The 21420-nt window shown below is 40.0% G+C and overlaps 1 protein-coding gene across 2 annotated transcripts in view; it reads right to left on the bottom strand.

The window, feature by feature from the left end:
- Nucleotides 1–497: 497 nt before the first annotated feature.
- Nucleotides 498–21420, bottom strand: part of Il20ra (interleukin 20 receptor subunit alpha) — a 35522-nt gene continuing 14599 nt past the window's right edge. The window contains exons 2-7 of one of the 2 annotated variants that reach the window (XM_003468507.4): nt 17902–18037; nt 11859–12037; nt 10429–10604; nt 9720–9864; nt 3882–4021; nt 498–1672 (exon numbers count right to left, since the gene is read on the bottom strand). In XM_003468507.4, coding sequence (XP_003468555.3) covers nt 884–1672; nt 3882–4021; nt 9720–9864; nt 10429–10604; nt 11859–12037; nt 17902–18037 — 1565 coding nt within the window. In that variant the 3' untranslated portion in view covers nt 498–883. Of the gene's footprint in view, nt 1673–3881; nt 4022–9719; nt 9865–10428; nt 10605–11858; nt 12038–17901; nt 18038–21420 lie in introns of those variants that run through there. The other variant, XM_063233008.1, reaches the window with a different exon arrangement.

Below are 21420 nucleotides of genomic sequence, written 5' to 3' on the forward strand. Positions count from 1 at the left end.
TTCTTTAGAACGACTCATAAACCGTTGAATATTGTCTCTTAAAGTAGACAAAAACATGTGATATTATGGAGGTTTGTGCCTGATTTATTCACTCTAAACCTAGAACATTAAGGCTGAATAGTGGAACCGTGGATTGAAGTCTTGATGTGTGACTTACTTCACCCTGGTCTAAACATGCGACACACACACACACACACACACACACACACACACACACGCACACACGCACACGCACGCACACATTTTGCAGTGCTGGTGATGAACCTCTAGGCATCCTCTGCAAGCTATATTCACAGAAAAGCGTTTACAATTTCTTTTTTTCTTTCTGAGACACTGTTTTCCTAAATTCACTAATTTTCCCAGGCTGGGCTTGAATTTGTGATCCTTCTGCCTCTCAGAGTACTGGGACTACAGGCATGCACCACCAAAGCTCAGCTGTAGTTTTATATTTCTAGGTACCTCACCATTTTCACAACCAACAAATTCTGGAAAAGTAGTATTTGTAAAATGGATAGTCTTTATGAAATATTTTGCGGTATTACCCATACATAGTAAAAATAATCAGATAATCATGCTTGTTAAAAAGTTAATAAGCGGAATGGCCATAGTATGCCCTCCTGAACCAATCCTGCAGGGCAAACATGCATTGAATGCTGATTCCGTCTAAAGCAAAGGTCAGCCCTTGCACCCCAAGGGCTCCATGAACATCATGAGGGGCCTACAGGCAGCCCGCACCCCAAGAGAGTGTAGGGAGCAGAGAAGGGCTGTCATCCCCACCAACACCGATGAATGCGAAGATGCTGCTCACAGCCCTGGCATCCACCTGTTTCCACTCCTGTCCCCTGTCACAGTAGAGACGGGGCAAAGTCAAATCTTGCTAGGGTTAGTTTTCCATTTGCACACAAAGTCCCCATTCCTCCATAAACTGCAGGAGATAGTTCTCATCTTCTGCTGGTTTATCCGGCACCTGTGCCTCACAGAGTCTGGACAACAGGCCCTCCTCTGCAAGATCATCAGTCTCAGGATACTCACTGTCCTTGGGGCCTTGGTCAAAGCTGGGGAAGGAAGGGATACACAGTCTGCTGGTCTGAGAGTCCCAGCTGACCAGCGTCATCCACGGCTTCTCCTCTAGTCCCTCTCCCGAGACCGCGTGCTCCTGCGCCAGGTGGTATAAGTTGCTGAGCTGAGGTGAATATGAACACACCAGGGTTGGTGGGCCCATGTTTGTCAGCGCTGTCTGTTGCTGAAATAATTTTGGTATAGAAGCCATCTCTTGTGCACTGAACTGGTGACCTTCAGGTCCCTGCTGAGCATCAGTTCTGACGTCACATTCATACTCAACCACAGCTTCGCCTGTAACCGTTGTGCTGCTGAGAGACTCCTGCAGGGTCAGAGAAGCATCTCTGGTGCTTTCCTCAGAGTCACAGAAAATCCCCACCAAATGTGGGGAGTATCCCAAGTGTTTCACCTCACCTTCCCCTGGATGGGGCTCCAGGTCCCAGAGGGGCTCAGGATCACTGAGTTTGGATCCATCACTGCTTTTGCCCAGTAGACTCATATCCTTCTGAGGAATTTTAGAATCATCCAAAATATTGAGGGTGATAAAGTTAATCATAATTTTTTCAGCAGGCACAAAGAACCTTTTGTCAAATTCATTTCCATAAATCAAAATCTATAAAGAGAGAAGAAAATGTTTTCACCTTTTCTCTTCAGAAAGACACTGAAAACAGCTGTTAAGTAGAATTTGTAGCGTCATCAGGGAGTCTGAACAATCTCTTTTTACTAACTTATAAGGCACAGACAGCAAACCTTCCTATCTGGGATTAAAGAACTCCGAATGTTCCCTGGTGGGTACTGGTCCAGTGTGAGGCTCAGGGGTGGTAGACCTTCCTCTATATGGCTGAAGGATTACAGGTGAATTGCTTAATTTACTGAACATTTTTAATTCTGAAAAGTAAGAATGTGGCCACATGAGCAGTGGTAAATACTGCACCTTTGTGAAGCTGTTTTGTTTATAGTTTACCATGTACTTGTTAATACGTGGGGTTACCTGGGCTACCAGCCCTTTCTTGGCTACACTGAAGTTGTTCTAGCGGTGACTGTGAGACTCTTAACTTAAAACCCCATGGAGTCTTCTCTTTGCCAAAAAAAAAAAAAAAAAAAAAAAAACAAAAAAAAAAAAAACAAAAAACAAACCAGCCCAAGTTCTTCAGAATAACATGACTGGGTGCAACCCCATCCCCAGTAGGACCCCTTATCAGGAAACACACAGGTTAGCAGTGTGATGTGTTTCTCACATCAACCTCATTGTGTCTTGCTTTTTCTGCCTGCACAAAGTGTCCTAACTCTAACTCTTCACATCTAAGCTTTAGTGCCCAAACTGACCCCCATGTAGGGTTTCAAGGTCTGCCTGGGAGAGATCAGGGACCACCATGGTTCAACAAAGGCTGGGGACAGTCAAATAAACCCTTGGATGTGGTACACTAATTCCCCTTTGTAGCATGCATGTGGCTTCTCTCCCTGATTCCCTTCTCAACTGACCATCACGAGACTATATAATACTAAAGAGGCAGAATGTTTACACAAAATGAGGGAACTGTTTCCAAGGAAAAACCTAAATAAACCTTCTGACTTCACTTGCCTTTAGTAGATCTAAAATTTACTAATTTTGGAATTCACACAGCTGGATAATACACAATTAGTTTCCCACCAGCTTTGCTGTAGAGAACACCTCTGACGTGTGGGTTTTAACAGTTACCTAGGTTACTTCTGGGGACCTGAAGGCCCCTTTTGCAGAGAACATTCGCTCTTCCCGTCAGCCTACAGATACCTAATAGGTGACTAATGTGGGATCAAAGGCTTGGCAGCTCTATCTTCATTTGTGCTGCTTTCTCTGCTGTCTTAACCCATCGATCAAATGCATGTAGATATATTGATCATTTAAAAATGTTTTGTCCAAGCCTGTCATATAGGGTCAATTTGGCCTACTGCCCATTGAAGCTGGAATGTGTTTTCTTTTTCATTCTTTCTTTCTTTTTTTCTTTTACCCCTACCCTTGTACCCTTTTTAGCAATCCTGTCACAAGGCTCAGGCCCACCAGGCTGTGATGTTTTACTCAGGATGTTGGCATCAACTACATAAAAATTCAATAACCAAGAAGAAAAATATTTTCAAGCAATGCTCCTGGTCAATGGAAACTTACTGGATGGTACCTGCCCCAACAAATCAATAGAAGCTTGCTTCTTTTCCTCTTTGGTTTCTCTCTTGATCAATGCTGACTCCCTGAAGCTGAATACCCAGTTCAGCTGAAGCATCACTCACCCCATGAAAATCCTTGCCTATGTACAAGCTTAAATATATAGCTTGGTCTCATTTATATCTTTTCTGAGTCCAAAGGTCCAGCCTAGTCTCACCTGTGCCTGCAGAATATCCAGTGTCTGGTTTCAGTCAATATTCATGTAATAGTTTGAATTTCTAGTCCCTAACTAGGCTTTTACTTTCAGAAGAGCAGGGATTATGACTTAATTTACCTGTGTACCTCAAGACTTTGCCGGATCCAGGATTAAATATAAAAAGTTTTCAAAGCTGAGGAATCTTTATCTTTGGTTATATTTGTGAGCTAATTCAGTATAGAATTTTTAAAAATTATCAACTATTTAACTTTAAATGTACTACACCCTCAGAAGGAACTCTTACCTGTTCAAGAACAGAGTGTGTTGTTAAAAACAGATATTCCCGAGGCTGGGGATTTAGCTCAGCGGCATAAGTGCCTGCCTTGCAAGCAGGCAGTCGTGAGTTCGATCCCTGGTACCGATAAAAATGAAAAAGACAAAAGAAAAAAAAAAAAAAAAACAGATATTCGCACCACACCAAGCACTCACCAAATTTGCTGGGTGTTTCTCTTTGCCAACATGGATATATCGGTAGATGGAGCAGCCAATTACAGAAAATAGAAACACAGTCACAGATGTGGGCAAAACATACCACAAAATGATTTTAACCTTTAATGCTGATGTTGGATCTGTTACAAAAAAAGAGAGGGTAGGAAAGATTGAAAGGTCTAATTTTTTGTATTTTAAAGAGAAAAAAGAAATAAAAATCAAGAAGCAAACAAAAAAACAAAAGCAAAACAACAACAACAGTAAACAACAATAGATATATAGGTTTTCAAAACAAGATGATAGGAATTTAACAATGATTGTTGTATTGCATATTGTTATCTCAAAATAGTCGCGCAGGTTCCAGATACAGGAATAAAACAAAACAGTGTAACAGAACAAAACACTGGATTTTAAAAACAAGACAGAAGGAAATTCCCCACAGTTCCTATAACATTATCCTCCAAGTAGTTTCTCAGTCTACCAGCTTTAGGCCTGCAAAGTCAATCAAATAATACAAGCATTAAGTTATTATTTTTACTTCAGTTGCTATCATCTCAGCCTGACTTCCTCCAAATCAGCTCATTGCTTATGGGGTGTGTGTGTGTGTGTGTGTGTGTGTGTGTGTGTGTGCGTGCTGCTCTTCTTGCCTCCCAGCCTGCATACTGGCTGGCTCATGGGAAGCCTTCTTGATTCTCTTTCTATTACTCACGGTAGATGCCCTGACTCATGGAAGAGTTGAAATTTTTGTGGAGGAAAAATATTGGCAACATATAGAGACTTTGGGCAGATGACCTTCCACATATTCAGGAGCACAGTTTTCACAACTATGCATTGAGAAGTTTGAGCCAAGTGTTCTAAGAGATCCCAATATTCTTAATCTCTCTAGACTGACCTCACATCTTGACAGGAAGGATACATAAAGGTCCAACATAGCCGACAGTTTGACATCGTCTGTCTGATTGAGATTCATGCTTGATTATGTATTTGAAAGCAAAGGATCAGATATATGAATAATTCACACCTCTTCAAATAACAATGCTCTCTTGTGCCTTATAGTTTCTTGGCATTCATTGGACTTAATCTTCTCCATGCATTTTGTAGAGGACAGAAATGTGTGATTTCACCTTTTGGGGTGACCCACAGAATTGTCCTCGTACAAGGTAGGCCAGATTTTCTGGGTAGGCTGGAGTTTAGGAGGTGGCTGAGCAGCAGTGTGCTGAGAATGGCGCAAGGCCCTTCAGGGATGCAATGCTGCAGGCTCACCGTGAGTACAAGTCTTTAGAGGGATGAAAAGACCAGGTGAAGGGTCAGAAAGAGAAGTCCCTGGCCCACCTGTAGTCCATCACACCATAGACCTGGTAACACATTTGTGAGCTCTTGTGCTATATCTGAAAGTTGGGAATGTTAATTTTATGTATGAACATGTAACAGATTGTTGGGCTGCATACATATATGGCAAAATGTTAGTCTACATTTTCCTCTGCAGGTGTTTTTTTAGATGAGATTAACATATGAATCACTGGATTTTGAGTAAATCAAATTACCCTCTATTATGTAGGTGGGGCTTATTCAATAATAGATGCCATTAATTTAAAAAAAAAAAAGGATGATTCCAAAAAAGAGGGACTTCTGTCAACACATTGCTTTGGACATGAACTGCAACATCAGTTCCCTGTTGGGTCTCCAGCCCATTGCCTGCCCTACAGATTCTATACTTGCTAGCTGATGCAGCTCCTTAAAATATCTATCTATCTATCTATCTATCTATCTATCTATCTATCTATCTATAATTAGTTCTGTTTCTGTGAAGAATTGTGACTAATACAGTACTAGATGTTCTTTGTCATGGAGGTATCTTGCTTCTTCATTGATTCTGAAAGATAATTTTTCAGGGTACATCAATCTGGGTTGGAAGATGTTTCTTTTAGTACTTGAAATAATTCACTTCAAGCTCTTCTTGACTTGATGGTTTGTGTTGAGAAGTCTATCATGAGTCTGATGGGTTTTCCTTTATAGGTGATCTGTTTCTTTTTTCTAACAGCTTCTAATATTCTGTTTTTGTTTTGAATTTCTGGAATCTTGATTATTATATGTCTGATGTAGATTTATTTCAGTTTTGGTTAGTTGGAGTTCTGTATGCCTCAATTATCTGCATATCACATCCTTTCCCCATGTTTGGGAAGTTTTCTGCTATTACTTCTGTAAATAGAATTTTAATGTTATTTGTGTTGACATCTATTTTTCACTGACACTTCTAATTCTTAAATTATTTTGCTTTGCATCATTTTACAGTCATTAAATTGTTATTTTTAAGAGATCTTTCCTTTCATGATTGCAAGCTGCATCCCTGTCTTCAAGGTCTGAAAGTCTATCTTCAGTCTTTCAAGTGGTCTTGCCAGGTTTCAAAGGAGTTTGTAATTTCCTGGATATCTCTTTGAATCTGTTTCATGCATTCTAAATTCTAAATTCTAAATCTCTCTTATATTGTTCATTCATAGTTTTCCTATGTTTCTTATTTTTTATGTCTTCTTTAGAGATGTTTAGCAATCTTTTTATTATGTTTTTCATTTCTTCTTTTACCCAAGATAGTATTTCTGATCTAATTTCTTTTATAGCCTCATGAAGTTGTTTCTTTACTTCAGTTGCCATCACTTCAGGAACTTCAGATGTGTGACTCCCAATCTCTTCCATGTTTTCATCTCCTGGACCTGCTCTGCTTGGGTTGGAGCCCAGAGACAGCTTTTTGCTTCTTTGTTTTGATGTTTCCTTGGGTTCTTCCAAACAAGCAGATAGTGGGGTCTCTGGCACTTCCCACCTCGGCTACAATTTCTCCAGAGCATGACTGCTTGGTTCTCCTGGTCAATGCTGGCTATGGTTATCTAATGGTGGCCATTGGGTGCTCTGGTGCAGGGCTGGCTGCTGTTTTTCCCTGCCTGTGCTGGCCTGATGGCTGTGGTGTGCACACAGGGGCAGGGCTGGCTGGCTGCTGCCCCCTTAATATAGCAATAGAAAAGAGACATGAATGACAAAAGCCCTTGAGTACTCCTTACACACTAATAAAACTGGCAAGCATGTCATAGGAACATGTGAATCCATTCGAACACTGGATGCTCTTGATGCCTGGACCTGAGTGAAAATAGCAGAGCCACTAATCAGTTAAATGTCCAGTTACAGGTGGAAAATAGATGTGTCATGGGTGGTGAGGGCAGTCAGCAGTAGTCGGTGAGAAAGATCAGCCTGGAGGTCCAGCTGCAACCCCTTCTACTCCAAAAGGTCCCCAAAGAGCATGTACATCATCAGGTTTCACACAGCACCAGCTATACTAGTTACTGTTTGCTCATTGCTGAGACAAAATACCAGATACCCAAACTTAAGGAAGGAAAGGTTTATTTATCTCAAAGTTTGTGGAAGTTTCAGTCCATAATCAGCTGGCTCCAAGGCACAGTGGCACATGGCAGAAGGCAACAGTTCATGATGGCAGAAAACAGCACAAGCAATAAAAGCAAAAGGGGAGGAGCACAGACAGAGACTCTTTTTGTCCATTATACTTTTTGCAGGCCATATTCACCTGGGGTGCAGCATTCACACCCACAATCCTGGAAATGGACCACGAGTCATTCACAAACTCTACACTCAAGTCACCTGTGAAAGGCCCATCCCCCATGACCACATGAGGCTCTGAGGGGACAACCAAACACAAACCACAACACCAGCCAAGGTTACAATGCAGATGCTGTAATCTGAACATTACCTGCCCTACTTTAGGCCGCACTTCAGCCCAGGTATTCTGATTGAGGAGGGCCATGATAACAATGACTGGTGGTATTTTTTATATACTGGCACATTGATTAGGCATAAACCTAATCAATTGTATCTTTAGGGAGTAGGATAGCAGAAATGTGTTTCAAGGAAGGGTAATACTGATTTTTTAGAAAAGAGCAGCATCATAAAAAGGTAACTCCAAGCCAGGCTTGATGATACATGCATCTAATTCCAGAATTCTCAGAAGCTGAGGCAAGATGATTGCAAGTTTGAGCCCAGCCTGGGTAACTGAGTGACTCAGCAAAAAATTGTTTCAAAAAAATTAAAAAAGCATTGGAGATGTAGCTCAGTATAAAGGCCCTAGGTTTAATCCCTAGTAGTGAGAGGGGGAAAATAAAAGGAAAAGAAAAAAGAAAAAAAGAAAAGCTATCTCCAGAGATTTAACAGCTAGGATATCATGGGGAAGTTCAGAACCAGAAATGGAACTCAGTTATTTTGTTCCTTTTCCCACACACATGGGAAAGTGGGCTCCATCTGCTAATCGGGAAGTATTTAATTTAATCTGTGCTTTAGTTGCTTTAACTCTGCCAACTGAGTAAATGATTTTCACTGGAAATTTATTCCCACCACTTGGCATGCATTGAGCTGTTAGTAAACACAATACTTCCGCCAAACATAAAAATGATTTCTTCAATCTGCTTAGTTTTGCTTTAGCTTGCTTGGCATTTCAGTTTTATCTGTAACATGGCAAGGAAACTTCCATGTTAAAGGAAAAGGTATGATAAGGACAGAGATTCAACAAGAAAGCCTTTCACTTTTGCTGTGTATACACAACATTCCTTTTCTTTTCCTTGGGATAATTTCATCTGAGAAGACAGGAGTGATGAGGAGAGAGAAAAATGGTGCTATGATTCCTATTGGTGGCTGGAGCTAGAACCAGGAGTGGGGTGAACTGGTGAATTTTATTGGTAGAAGAATAATAGGTGGGTGACATGTGTTGTAACTTTCAATTTTCAGGGACTGAGTTTAAGTTTCTCTCACCTTGGGCACAAAAAGATTAAGCAATGACATGCCCACAACTCTAACTGGTTGAGGAACTAACATCCCCAACCCCAGCTCCCTGGCACCCACCTCAGAAAACACAACAAGGTGGCATGCAAGAAGGAGAGAGATGCAACTAAAGAGTGTGGGCATAATTACTGATTTGCCCATGCGAGAGGCTCATGCAGACAAATGGTATCTGAAAACAACCTAAAGAGCCAAACACATTCTCAAGAGGAGCAAAACCAATTCTGTTTTAACCTTTCTTTCCCTTCTTAATAGTAGAGATTGAAACCAGGGCCCAATGCATACTAGGTAAGGACTCTACCGCTGAGCTACATCAGGCCTTTAAAATGTTTTGTTATTGTTGTTGAGACACAGTCTCACCAAACTGCCGAGGCTGGGCTTGCTTGCCATCCTCTTACTTCAGCTGAGTAGCTAGGATTACGGGCACATGCCTGCACTGCCATACCCAGCCTACTATGCTGCTGTGAAATGTTTTCAGGGTAATGTTTTGTTTCACACAATAAAATTGTCACATGTCCTTGAAGATCACTCCTCTTCTTTTGATCACCGTGATTATGGCTTAAGGAAGATAGAAGGTGTATATAAGGTTTTGTTTTTTTGAAACAAGATCTCATTCAGTTATTCAGGCTGGGCTCAATCTTGGGACCCTCTTGCCTCAGCCTCCCAGAGGGTTAGGATCACAGGTGTACATCATCATACCGCACTGAATGTGCTTGTTATTTCCCAGGACAGGAAGCCACATGACCACAGGAGGATTGTTGGCAGTGGACTGTGGGATCGCACTGAGTCTCCCTTGGGGCTGATAACAGACAACACTCCCTAATATTGGCCACGCTCCATGGCACAGTTGAATACAGTTCGATGCGTTTCAGGTGGTAGCTATTTCTGTCTTTGTTTTAACTTGTCTGTTACACATGAATTTGTCCAAACCTTGTGTAAACAGCTGCACTTCCTTCTAGTTTTATCATATTTCCTTCTTCACACCAGCTGGGATGTTTTGAAACTTACCTTCCAAAGTCCTGACACACTGCTTCTGAGAAGGTTGAGCAGGGCGTGGGAGCCCCGGGACAAAGGACTCCACCTGGACGCAGTACAGAGTGTTGGGCTCCAGCCAGCTGAGTACCAGAGTGTGGTTGGTGACACACTGGGACCACTAGAGCAGGGAATTGCAAACAATGGTTAGAGCCAAAGATCCTAGGACCACTCGACAACTTCAGAAGGAAATAAGACTAAGATACTATTTGATCCACTACTATTATTGTAAGCTTTTATTTTTCCTCCAGCAATAGTATCAAAATACTTTTTCCTTTAGCTAGGCAAAGCATGGCTAGGAGCTAGAACAATTCTAAATAATAACACTAGGATGAGTTTCTTACTCTGTCCTGTGTTGTTGCTGGCAGTTTTTTAGCCTTCTCGAAGAATGACCCATAGGTGTTATGCAAATAAAGGCTCCTTAGCCAAATGGGGTGCACTACAGCTGTACCTGCCAATAGCAACATCACAGTTACCAGACAGTTTCTGTAAGAAAAATCTGAAGTCAGCTGTGTAATTTTCTATGCATCAGTTTCAACTGTATCTTGTATAACCTCTGTTTTGAATAGTGCATCTCTCTGGATTCTCGTGCAGAAGGTCAAAGTATCAAGGTGACTTGCTCTAGCCACTGTCAGTGACAGAATGTGGTACACAGGTGATATGCCCCATTCCATGTCAGGCTTACCGTTCTTTTTGATTTGATATTATACACAGACACGTTGTACTTCAGGTTGGAATATATTTGTTGCATGGAAATGGTACAGTCTTCTGGATTTGTCTTCCACTTGTCTGGAGCCGTCAGGACAATAGAAATGGACTTTTCATCAGTAGTTAGGGCAACCTCTGGGGGCCCAATTCGTGCTTCAAGGGGAGGGAGAGGGTATTATGTTCAGAGGTGAAAGAAAAATCACCTTCCATAAAGTTACTATCAACCTATTCAGATCAAAGACCTACAGTTACCTCTTAGAGGAAGTCCCTCAAAATGTACCAAAGAGCACCCAAGTTAAACCAGATCTTGGAAGAACCATTTCATACACCCCAGCACATTTAAAACAGCAAATTCAAGCACTGTGTTTACTTAGTCCCTGTACACAAGAATAAACAGTACTTAGTGATGGCAAGTACAATCAAAAGTGCTCATAACATTCTTATGACTTGAAAAGTTGAAGAGAAATAATATTTTAGTAAGTGGAAAAACATTAGAGATGTAACTAGAATCATCTCCAGAGAATTAGTAAAGTTTTCTCATGAAAGTCCAAGAACAAATATTTAGGCTTTGCAGGCCACAAGATCTCTGCTGTAACGACTCCACGTTGGTTATGGCACAAACGCAGTTGCCAGATAACTCCGTAAATAAAGAAGTGTGATCTGTGTTCCGATACAACTTTATGAATAGACACTGAAAGTTAAATTTCATGTCATTTTCACGTATCACAAAATATTCGTTTAGTATGTAAAAGCTATTTTAAAATATGAATGTTAGTTTTGGCTCTTGCCCTGTAGGACAGCAGAAAGAAGGGGCTGGATTTGGCCTGAAGGGTGTATTTGCCAGCCTCCAATTGTGCAAAGCATAGGGCAGTCCGGGGCCTGGGGAAGCCCTGCAGAGTTCATGATGATGGCTCTGAATACATCTTTCATGGTGGAGTCAGCCACAGGTTAGGGGAAGGCAAAATTATAACCGCAAGTCCTAGGAAGGTGTTGCCTCGAGTCTGAGTCACATTTAGAAATTAAATCATCTGCCAATTCACAACAAGAAGAGACTTGATAGAGTGATTGGGACACTTTACTCCATCTTTTGGACACACACCAATGGCACAAAGTTAAAAAATAATGTTGTACCTCACATTATTTATCCTCCACTAGATGGAGGATACTATTGGAACCCAGCCTTAACTTTGGATCTGGGAGAGATAGCAGAGACCCCTTGACTAAAATGTTCAAGTTACAGGTGATTTTAAGGTGAAGTCTGTGGCCTGGTCATTTATCCCAGTAGTGCAGAACAAAGCAAGCAGAGCCTTTCCTCTAGGCAAGATTTTCTATGGGGCTGAGACTCAAACTAGGAGGGCAGGTTAACTGGATATTAATACGTGTTTAACCAACAATTGCATTACTTACTTTCTAAAAAAGGATAGAATCGTCCTGTTTCAATCCACTTGGAACAATTCGTTTTCCACATGGCCTTAACTTTGGCATAATATTGATGTTCATAGTCAGCTGTTTCATCAGAAAGATCACAGTAGGTCCTACTGATATTTTTGCAGTCAGCTTTATTCAGCCATTTCTTTTGCCCGTATCTGTGAAGAAGGAAGCCATGAATCTGTAATGAGGTACCTGCTAAGGTTTACAATAAAAGACCAGTCATTATTTAAAATTGAATGGAAGACCTTCTCTTCAGAAAAACAAAAGTGCCTGTCATTGAGATAAAAAAACCCACTTTTGCTGCTGGCAATTTTTTTCATTAGCTGTCAGGAACATGAGTCAGAGTTTCTGTAATCACCTTTCTTTTCCATGAATTATAATGTGGATAGTACATTTTGAAGGCATGTATTTTATTTTTATTCTTCAACTACAGTAAAAATTTTATATATTATGTGACCAATATTCTTTTAGTAATTATCTAAAGTTTTAGTCCACTGTGTATGAGATCAGATTGATGGGTCATCTTAAGAAAAGATAGTCACTTTATTTTCCTGGAAGAAAAACTGTCATGACATTCTCATAAAATTTAAAACTCTGCTAGGAGGCATCAAGAATTTGGATAAGGGCTGGGATTTAGCTCAGTGGCATAAGCACCTGCCTAGCAAGGGCGAGGTTGTGAGTTCTATCCCTGGTATCAAAAACAAACAAACAAAAACAAAACAACCCCCCCCAAAAGAATTTGGAGAATACCCACAGGGTTGGAATGCATACCAAATACCATATAGGGATGATGATGATGATGTTGACTAAATTTGATTTTCTTTTCCTTTATTTTCAGGCAGGAGAGATTGAGGTGCAAACAGTCTCAGTAATATGATGAGCTGGGGGATGAGACAGGGCTGCACTGGAGTCTATTGAAGACATTCAACTGGGGGTGTGGGGGGAAGGTGACAGGCTTGATGGTGGTATGGAGGATATAGTTAGTAGTTTGGGAGAAGCAGCCTGGGAACAGTTAAGAGGATTCTGCAGTGGTCTAGGTGGAAGATGCAGATGACTTGGACAAGGATGTTGGTCATGGAATGAATGAAGACACAACAAAAACAAAAATGTTAGGAATTAGGACTCGGTGACAGTGTGCATAGAAGACATAAAGTAATGGAAATGATGAATCTGTTAAAAATGATGTCTCTAGGGAAGATGGGTGGAATAGTGGTGACATTTACCAAGACCAGGTGCACCAAAGATGAGTGGGTTTGCGAATGGGCGGGGAGGGATAGGAGGAGTACCGTAAAAGAGTAAGTTCAGTGTTGACTGTTGAATGTGAATTATGTGAGATCTGTCTAAATATGGATGCCCAGTAGGCAACTTAGTTAAGTAGGGACGTATGAGTGGGAGGTAGAGATTTTGGAGTCATTGACATAAAACTATTCATTGAAGGTGTAAAGCCTGAATGAACTTCTCCATGGATGCAAAGAAAAGCCTGGGGTAAAAGTTGAGGAGCATCATCAACATTTGAAAGGTGGATATAATGGAAACTTGCAAATTGTAGCTAATGAGGGAGAAGGAAAATAAGGCATGAGAGTTAAGGGAAGGGCATATCTTGGTAAGGAGGATGTGCCAAAGTTTGAGATGTCTTCTCTTTCTAGAATGTGGCAACAGATTTCTGCAAGCAAATTTCTCCCATTGCATAAGCACCTTGCTTGCCAAAAGACATCAGAAATATAGTCAGATCTTGCTGACCAACTTTTCACTCCAAGTGATCAACAATGCCTAGAGGCTTCTGAGCTTTTTACAACCACGCTCCACAATCAAAAGAAATACACTTTACATTGTGATCCAGCTCACAAACATACATATATCTAATATTCAGAAAAAAACTTTTCAGGCTAACACCCAAACTTTACTACATGCTGTCATTAAGCTGCTTCCCATTGCTTGCCACGCTATACCATTCCATTCCAATGCTACTTTCAGCACTCAAAATTGATTAATTTTTTTTGGTACTGGGAGTCGAACTCAGAACCTTGCACTTGCCAGGCTGATGCTTGTGCTGCTGAGCTATCTCCCCAGCCCTGATTTCTTTTTTTATTAGTATATGTTTGCAATACACAATTAATACATTCATGGTGGGATTTTAGTACATACACATATTGCATTTTAATCCTTTTTATTTCCCTTTCTTCTGTCCTCTCTTCCTTCTCCCTTCTTCCTAGGTCTCCCTCTCATCTCCAGGGAAGGTAGACTTTGCAGAAAATTGAGCTATTGACTGACCAGTGAGTCCTGACTTGTGGTTTGAAAATTATTATCAACATGCATGTGACTCTCCCTCCCCAACCTCCCTCTGCTGAAAGCAAGGCACCTTCCCACGATCAAGGAGAAAATACTCCTTACTGGATTCTGAGTGAAAGATGCAAAATCACTCATTCAACAAATATTCTAGCAATGCACTTATCCATGGCAAAAACTCACGTGGGTCCCCCCTCTGTGGTTTCTGTTTTTAGTAACAACTGCAAACATCAAGTGTCTATTATGAAAATGGTGCTCAGAATTTGCATACTGTATCTCAATGAACCATGGTAACAACCCTAGGAAGGAGAGTTCCATTATTTACAACTCATTTTCCAGATCAGGAAATTGAAGCTTAGCAAGATTAAGGGATTCATTTACGTCACATGACTGATAAAAGGCATATCTGAGATTTAAATTGCTTTTCTTTGTTGCCAATACTAATGCTATACTATTTACAGTAGTCAACTCCGTTGGTGAATATAATTTAAGCTTTTATTAAGTTGGAAATCTCACACCAGAAACAAACTTAACTCAAAAGTATAAAAGTATCGAACCCAGCTTGCTTCACAGCCTGACTCCAAGGGCTGTGCTTGGTGTCCTCTGGCAACAAAATACTCTTGTATTCCTGCTCACCTGTCCCATGCATGGGCATGTCACAACTCTGATCTGGCAAGCTTTTTAAAAAGTTGCACACTCTAAATCGCTCTCATAGAGCGGCAATGATCTATTTTTAAAATCCTTTCTGAAACACACAGAAAATATGAAAGACAGAATAAGCTCTTTGCTCCACCTAATGGAAAAAGAAGTGAGAGCATGCTCATAAGTCATCGCTCTTTGCAAAGTTAGAGTTGTTTTCTGCCCTAACATGCCAGCTCCTGAGAAACTCCTGTGATGTGAGAATGGAGCCCTGGACAAACAAGGTTGTGGTGAGTGGCCACTGACACCTTTCACTGGCTTTATTGGTCAGAATTTTTGTTTTCCAAAGAGGAAATGATCATGCTTTTTGTAAATGTGTTATATATTTTCTGAGATGCAAACAACTCAGAAAAGTATAATCAAGAGAGAAATCACCCTGAAACCCACTACCCTAATTGTTGTACATGATTCTGGACAGTTTGTCATACCTCTGTATAAATGGAAGGCTGATTAGACAGCTGCATAGATGGACAGAAATTAGATTACACCACACACACTTTCTCAGAAAGTGACAGGTTCAGCAGCAACATCAGAAGAAATTGAAATACAACTTAGAGACTAACTGTCAAAGCACAAACGTTTTATTAATGTGATATATTAGTTTCTAAAAGAGTTTAAGAAAATGTCTTATGAAAAATACTGTGAGGTGAGTTATTAAATTAAGAGAGTACCTTTGGGTCACTGTATCTATGCGGTCTGCATTTGTAGATTCAACTGTTTATTACAATATTGGGGAAATAATACTGTGTTTATAGTTAATATCCTTTTCACTGATGTTCCTTAAACAATACACTATAGTAATAGTTACTGACATAACACTTACATTGTAGTAGACATTATGTGTAAATCCAAAGATGACTTAAAGTATGCAGAGGGATGTACATGGCTTCCATGTAAATATCATGTCATTTTATACGAATGTTAGGAATCTACAGATTTTCGTATCTATGGAGGTCATGGAGCCATCCTCACAGGGATGCCAAAGGACCACTGTATTTTCATTCTAGATCATATTTATTGACTTGTTGTGAAAAGCAGTATACTTACAGTTCCTCTCCACATTCTGATTTGTTACATTAAGCTTAAGTTTTTACAGAGAATTTCTGCATCTGTTCAGCACCACTATTTAGTATAGAAGTGTCCTATGCATACCATCCACCTTTCCATGTAACTAGTAAGTTCTTCTTTGGGGTACATCTTTATCTCTGTTAGCTTATACCGTCTGTAGTTACTGGCCTTGTGCACTTCAGAAGGATTGGAGTTGATATCCTGAGTTCCTGGCTTTTTGAAAATACCTAGCTACTGAATTTTGTAAGAATCTCAGGTTAGCAAGAATCCTATGAGGTGTATTCTGATGAAAATTACCAGCAGAAATTTTCCTGGCCCACACACCCACTTGATTTCTGCCTTTGTTATGAGGGTTATAACTTGTTTCATTTTCTTAAAATTCACCAAAATACGCCTTGCTATTATTTTTATTAGAATTTCCCAAATATAGCATGAATGCATTACACACAATTATAGATAATATTTATTACCTGTTCAGCCACTGTCATCAGTTAGCTACAAAAGATTTTTCATTTTGATATAATATTTTTATTTTCCAACTTTTTCCTAAGCTCTGTCCTCTTGCTTTTCCAAATTTTCTCCTTGTTTAGGATCCTTTCTTTACTTCCTCTTCTTTGGGTTTTACCTTTAGAGATCATGTTGTTCATGGACTCTACTAAAGCCACACAGGTAATTATTTGTCTGAATTTTTCTCTTACCCCCAAGGGAAAGCTTCTCAGGAACTCATTACTTTTTTGTGTTCTGACTCCTCTTTCCCTCTTCTGATAATTATGTCAAGGTGCTATGATGGTTTCTTCAGAACTAATAAGCTTTGAATGGGGTTGGCTGTTGGATGACTATGAAACAGATTGGTATAGGAGTTAGGGTCAGGTAACTGAGCTTTTGCTATTCATAATTTTAAACTTCTGTTTTTCTTTGTTTTTTGTACCAGGGATCAAACTCATGACCTTGCACTTGCCAGGCAGGCACTTATGCCACTGAGCTAAATCCCCAGCCCTGCACTTCTGTTTTGGTATAACACTCTTTCACCAAATTGAATATTTATTTCCTCTGCTGGGAGCCTGCTGCCCTCAGGTTTTGGACTGCTGGAGGCTGAAGTAACGTGCGCCTTCTCATAAGGTTGCTTTCCTGGGCTGCTGCCACTATTTCCACCTGTCTTCCTCTCTGCCCCATCTGACTTTAGGCTCTGTCTGGGCTGTGACCAGTCCTTGACAATGGTGATGTCACTTGAACCTGATTTCCACTTCATGTCCCTTCTACTAACCTTCTGAAGTGGCACCTAACTGGAGCTTCATTGGGACATTTCCTTGGTTTCTGGTGGTAGCTTCCTTAGATTTCTAGCTGTCCAGATTGTTGGACAAGCTTCTTAGCACTATGGCACTTACGACACTTCTGCTATAGAGCAAGCTATGGCTTTGTCTTCAGCTTCTACAGCTGTTCTTGATTGCTTGACATTTGGCTTGTGTGCTTTACAGTTTGTGGTCAGGCACTGCAGCCACTCCTGTCTTCTGAAGATGAACGCTGTATCTGTTTTGCATCCTTTCTTGCTTACAATGAGTTTAGAAGGACAAGTGAAAAGTAAAATGTTTATCTCCTGTTATATTTTGTAGGAAGAGTTGAATTCTGCTCTCCATTTTATTAAGTTTAAGGATGTCCATAATTCCAACAACTTTAGTAATTTCAGAGGTGATGGATTGCTTTGTCTGCTTAGCCAGAAAATAATGCTTTGACTAAATTCTTTCCTATATTTAAATACCATCCCTTACCTGAGCATCTAATGCTTGGCTCCATGAAGTAACTGTTTTCTAATTTAACACAACAAAATGTATCAAGAAAATAGTGCGGAATTAAAAACTTTTCCCTTTTTCAAAAACTTATTTAATACTTTGGCAGGTTTACCTTTGCACAGTTCACCGAATCTGAGCCTTGCATTTACAAGCTAGCCAAAAGAAAACAATCAACTTACATGAAATACTGCACGGTGTATGTAACTTCAGCTCCTCGCAGGCTTTCTGGGGGATTCCAGTGTAGGACATTTTTCATGTTTATGGACCAAAAGGTCACATTAGTAGGTTTAGGCAAACCACCAGAGATACAAGGAGCTGGAAAAGTAGAAAGGAAGTGAAGTCTTAATGGAGGAAAAGAAAAACTTAATCCCTGTAGTAGCTAGTCTCCAAAAGTAGCCCCAGTGAACTATGACTTGCAGTACTCCTGCCCTACAGATTTCTCCTTAAATTGAGCCTAAGCTGATGCTGTGACTCATTTCAACCAAAGGACACGGAAGAAATGAGCCTGGAGCTAAGCCATAAAGCACCCTAGAAGCTTGCACCGTTGATATATCTACAACAATCGCTAATCTGGGGGCAGATCATGTCCACAGGTCACGAGAAAGTGAAGCTCCAGTGTTCCTATGTCCCACCTGAACCCACCCTCTCATGGGCGGGGTCAGAATGAAGTCACGGTGGTCATTCCAGCCCCATCTGCCATAGACCAAGGCTGCACGAGAGACCCTAAATAAGGCCAGTGGAAGATCTGTCCCGCTGAGCCCCAGTTAACCTGAACATTGTGAGAAATAGTAAAGTAGCAGTTTGAAATGACCAAGGATATTTGGGGTAGTTTTTATGTGCCAACAGATAACTAGACAATCTATTTTCTAGAGACAGACATAAAATCTAGGCGTCTGTCCAGGAGAATCTACCCTGCACACACCACTCCCTGTTGCCCACAGCCAGGCTCCTGTGAGCTCTGCAAATGAAACTGTGAAGGACACAGTGTTGGTCCTGCTCCCCCAAGGTGTGACCTTTGCCTCTGTGGAGTGGGGATAATAACTGCCCACTCACCTCTCAGGCTGGACACCTGTTGTGAAAAGCAAATAGGAAAATGTGTTAAGGTGTTATAGATCCCGTGTGGGTGTTATTAAAATTGAGAAGATATTAAGAGACTGGGCAAAGTGTTCTTCGTACTTTTATAACTGGTTTTACTTAAACAAAATTTATACATGATTTAGGAATATTGAAAATCCACAATTACGGGAAAATATTAAAAAATGAGACAAAATTTAGGAGAGATACCCCTGAAAAGCCAGAGTTTCAGAGGCTAGATTTAGAGTTGGTTTTATTAAAATATACAATAGTGCACTAAGCAGAAAAGACACTAGTGAGAGGAATTTAATTAGACACTAATTAAATTAATTCACATACTGCACTCTAAGAAAAACTAGCCCAAAAGGATTCATTTGTAGAAATCCTCTGAAAAAACTAAACCTACCAGTTAGGAGGATTTTCTTATAAAATAAAAATGATCTTCATATAAACATATATATTCCTAGATATAGAACCAAGGGCATCAAACATGCTAGGTAACAACTTTACCACTGAGCCACACCCCCAACCCAAGGATGATCCTTCACTTAAAATAAATGATATGTTTACTGATTATGTTAGGAATCAAAATATTAATTAAAATATTGGAAACATCACAAAGTAAAACTCAGATTCCATGAAGAACTTACCCAGTCATAAATATGCACATTGTAGTTAGAACCCATTAGATGAACCCATTAGAAAATACCAACTTTTGATAATGCAAATCAAATGAAAGAAATAAAGTTTAACTCAGTCTTTAATGCTTGTGTAAAGACTAATGTCAGAGAAAATAATTAGCTTAATGCTTAGGGTAATCTTTGGCTAAGATAAGCTCCATATAATGTATTATATTGCCACAGACCAAATAAAAAGAAAGAAAAAATTATTTGCTTTAGAATTAAACTTTGTAAAAATACCCTGATTCTAACCAAAACAAGCTCTTCAGCATCCAGGTAGCTGAGGTTTATTTGTGTTTCTGCACGCATATGCTATACTTGTAACAACTCCTATGCTTATCTTGATCACTTTGAAAAATAGCTTAGTTTTACTGTTAAGAAGAAAGTTAAATACAGAGAAGCACTGTGGATTCATTGCTGCCACATGCTATGAATGTGGCCTTGTGTGATACTTGTAAGGAGATGATAAGGAGCCTGTCAGAAGACAAAGCCTGCCCAATGGCTGTTTGGATTTGATTCCTCTAACTTTTGGAACTGCTGTGCACCAATCGGTGTGACATTTTTTGAAGATTATGTATAGTGAATAATTATCAGTAATTTAATACTGCTTGGTGGTATTGTGTGGTCCTAAATTTTAGCCAATTTTTAATGGTGAAACAAGGAACATGGTGAGTCACTACTATTTTGTATGATATTTCTCAACTCTTCAAAAATGAGGACCAATTTGACATAAAAAACTGCTAAGGCTCTGTCCAGATCTAAAACGCTGTGTGGCTCCTAACATGTGAAGGGCAGTTAGCATCTTGTAAGAAATAAAATTAAAATAGAAGTGCATTATGATAATACTAATGAAAAACATTGCCAAGACATGGCTTTGTTACCCTAAGTAATAAGGAAACATATTCTGGATTGTGGAAACATGAATTTGGAGAAATAAATCACAAGCGATCTTAGATATTATAGTCTAGGCATATTTTCTCAGTGTTCATACAATTATTATCTTCCATAATGGTGGTTTCTATTTGCCCTTTAATGTATTAAATGATAGAATGCTAGTGTTGCCTAAAATACACCCCCCAAAAGTTTTAAAAATAACTTGGGTTAAAAGAAACAATTGCTCATTTTAACTTAATTTAATTTAATATACTTGCCGCCATGAGGAAATAAGGCAATTTTGCTCCATGAAATGAACTGTATTCTGGAATCATTAATGTTCTTGACCAATAGTCACTTTGTTAATCCTCTATAATTGTTCAAATGGTCCTTGACAAGTGCCATGACAATTATCAAAATGATTCTAAACTCTAGTAATGATAGATTAAATAACAAAATGAACAATGTGACAATAAGCACATTAGCTTTTTTTTTTATCATGTCCTTCTATGTTTTGAAAACAAAATATGTTTCATTCTGAATGCCAGAAACTGTGTATACACCTTCCTCGTCACTCTATAATATGGGTAAACTATATCTACCAGCACAGCTGAGGAAGCTGGCTTCTAATATGGGCTCCGATATCTCCTTTTTCCTGGAAGGCATAGCCAGTAGAGATTGGTTGCTCTGTGGAACCAATAGGCTATGACAAAAATAATGATGTAACACTTCTGAGAGGAGGTTATAAAAGGCACTGTGCCCTCTATCTTGTCTTTTCCCTCCTGGATAATTTGCTCTGGACAAAGCCTGCTGTCTTTTTGAGCAGCTGCATGGCAAGGCCCATATGGGAAGGAACAGAGGATTCCAATAGCTGGTGAAAGGCTGTGCCAAGCCACACATTAGTGAGCAGATGGAAACATGGCCCCAGGTCAGCCCTCAGATGAGGCAGCTCCAGCCTCCCTCTGTGAGGAACCCTCAGTCTCAGCTACTTGGCTGAGCCATTACTGGACTCCTGACCCTCAGAAATTGTGAAATGATATTTGTTTTAATCTTCTTTATTTGAGATAATGT

Source organism: Cavia porcellus, unplaced genomic scaffold, assembly GCF_034190915.1.
Source record: "Cavia porcellus strain 051 isolate PalLab524CR breed Dunkin Hartley unplaced genomic scaffold, mCavPor4.1 scaffold_22, whole genome shotgun sequence".
In the NCBI taxonomy this organism is placed as follows: Eukaryota; Metazoa; Chordata; class Mammalia; order Rodentia; family Caviidae; genus Cavia; species Cavia porcellus.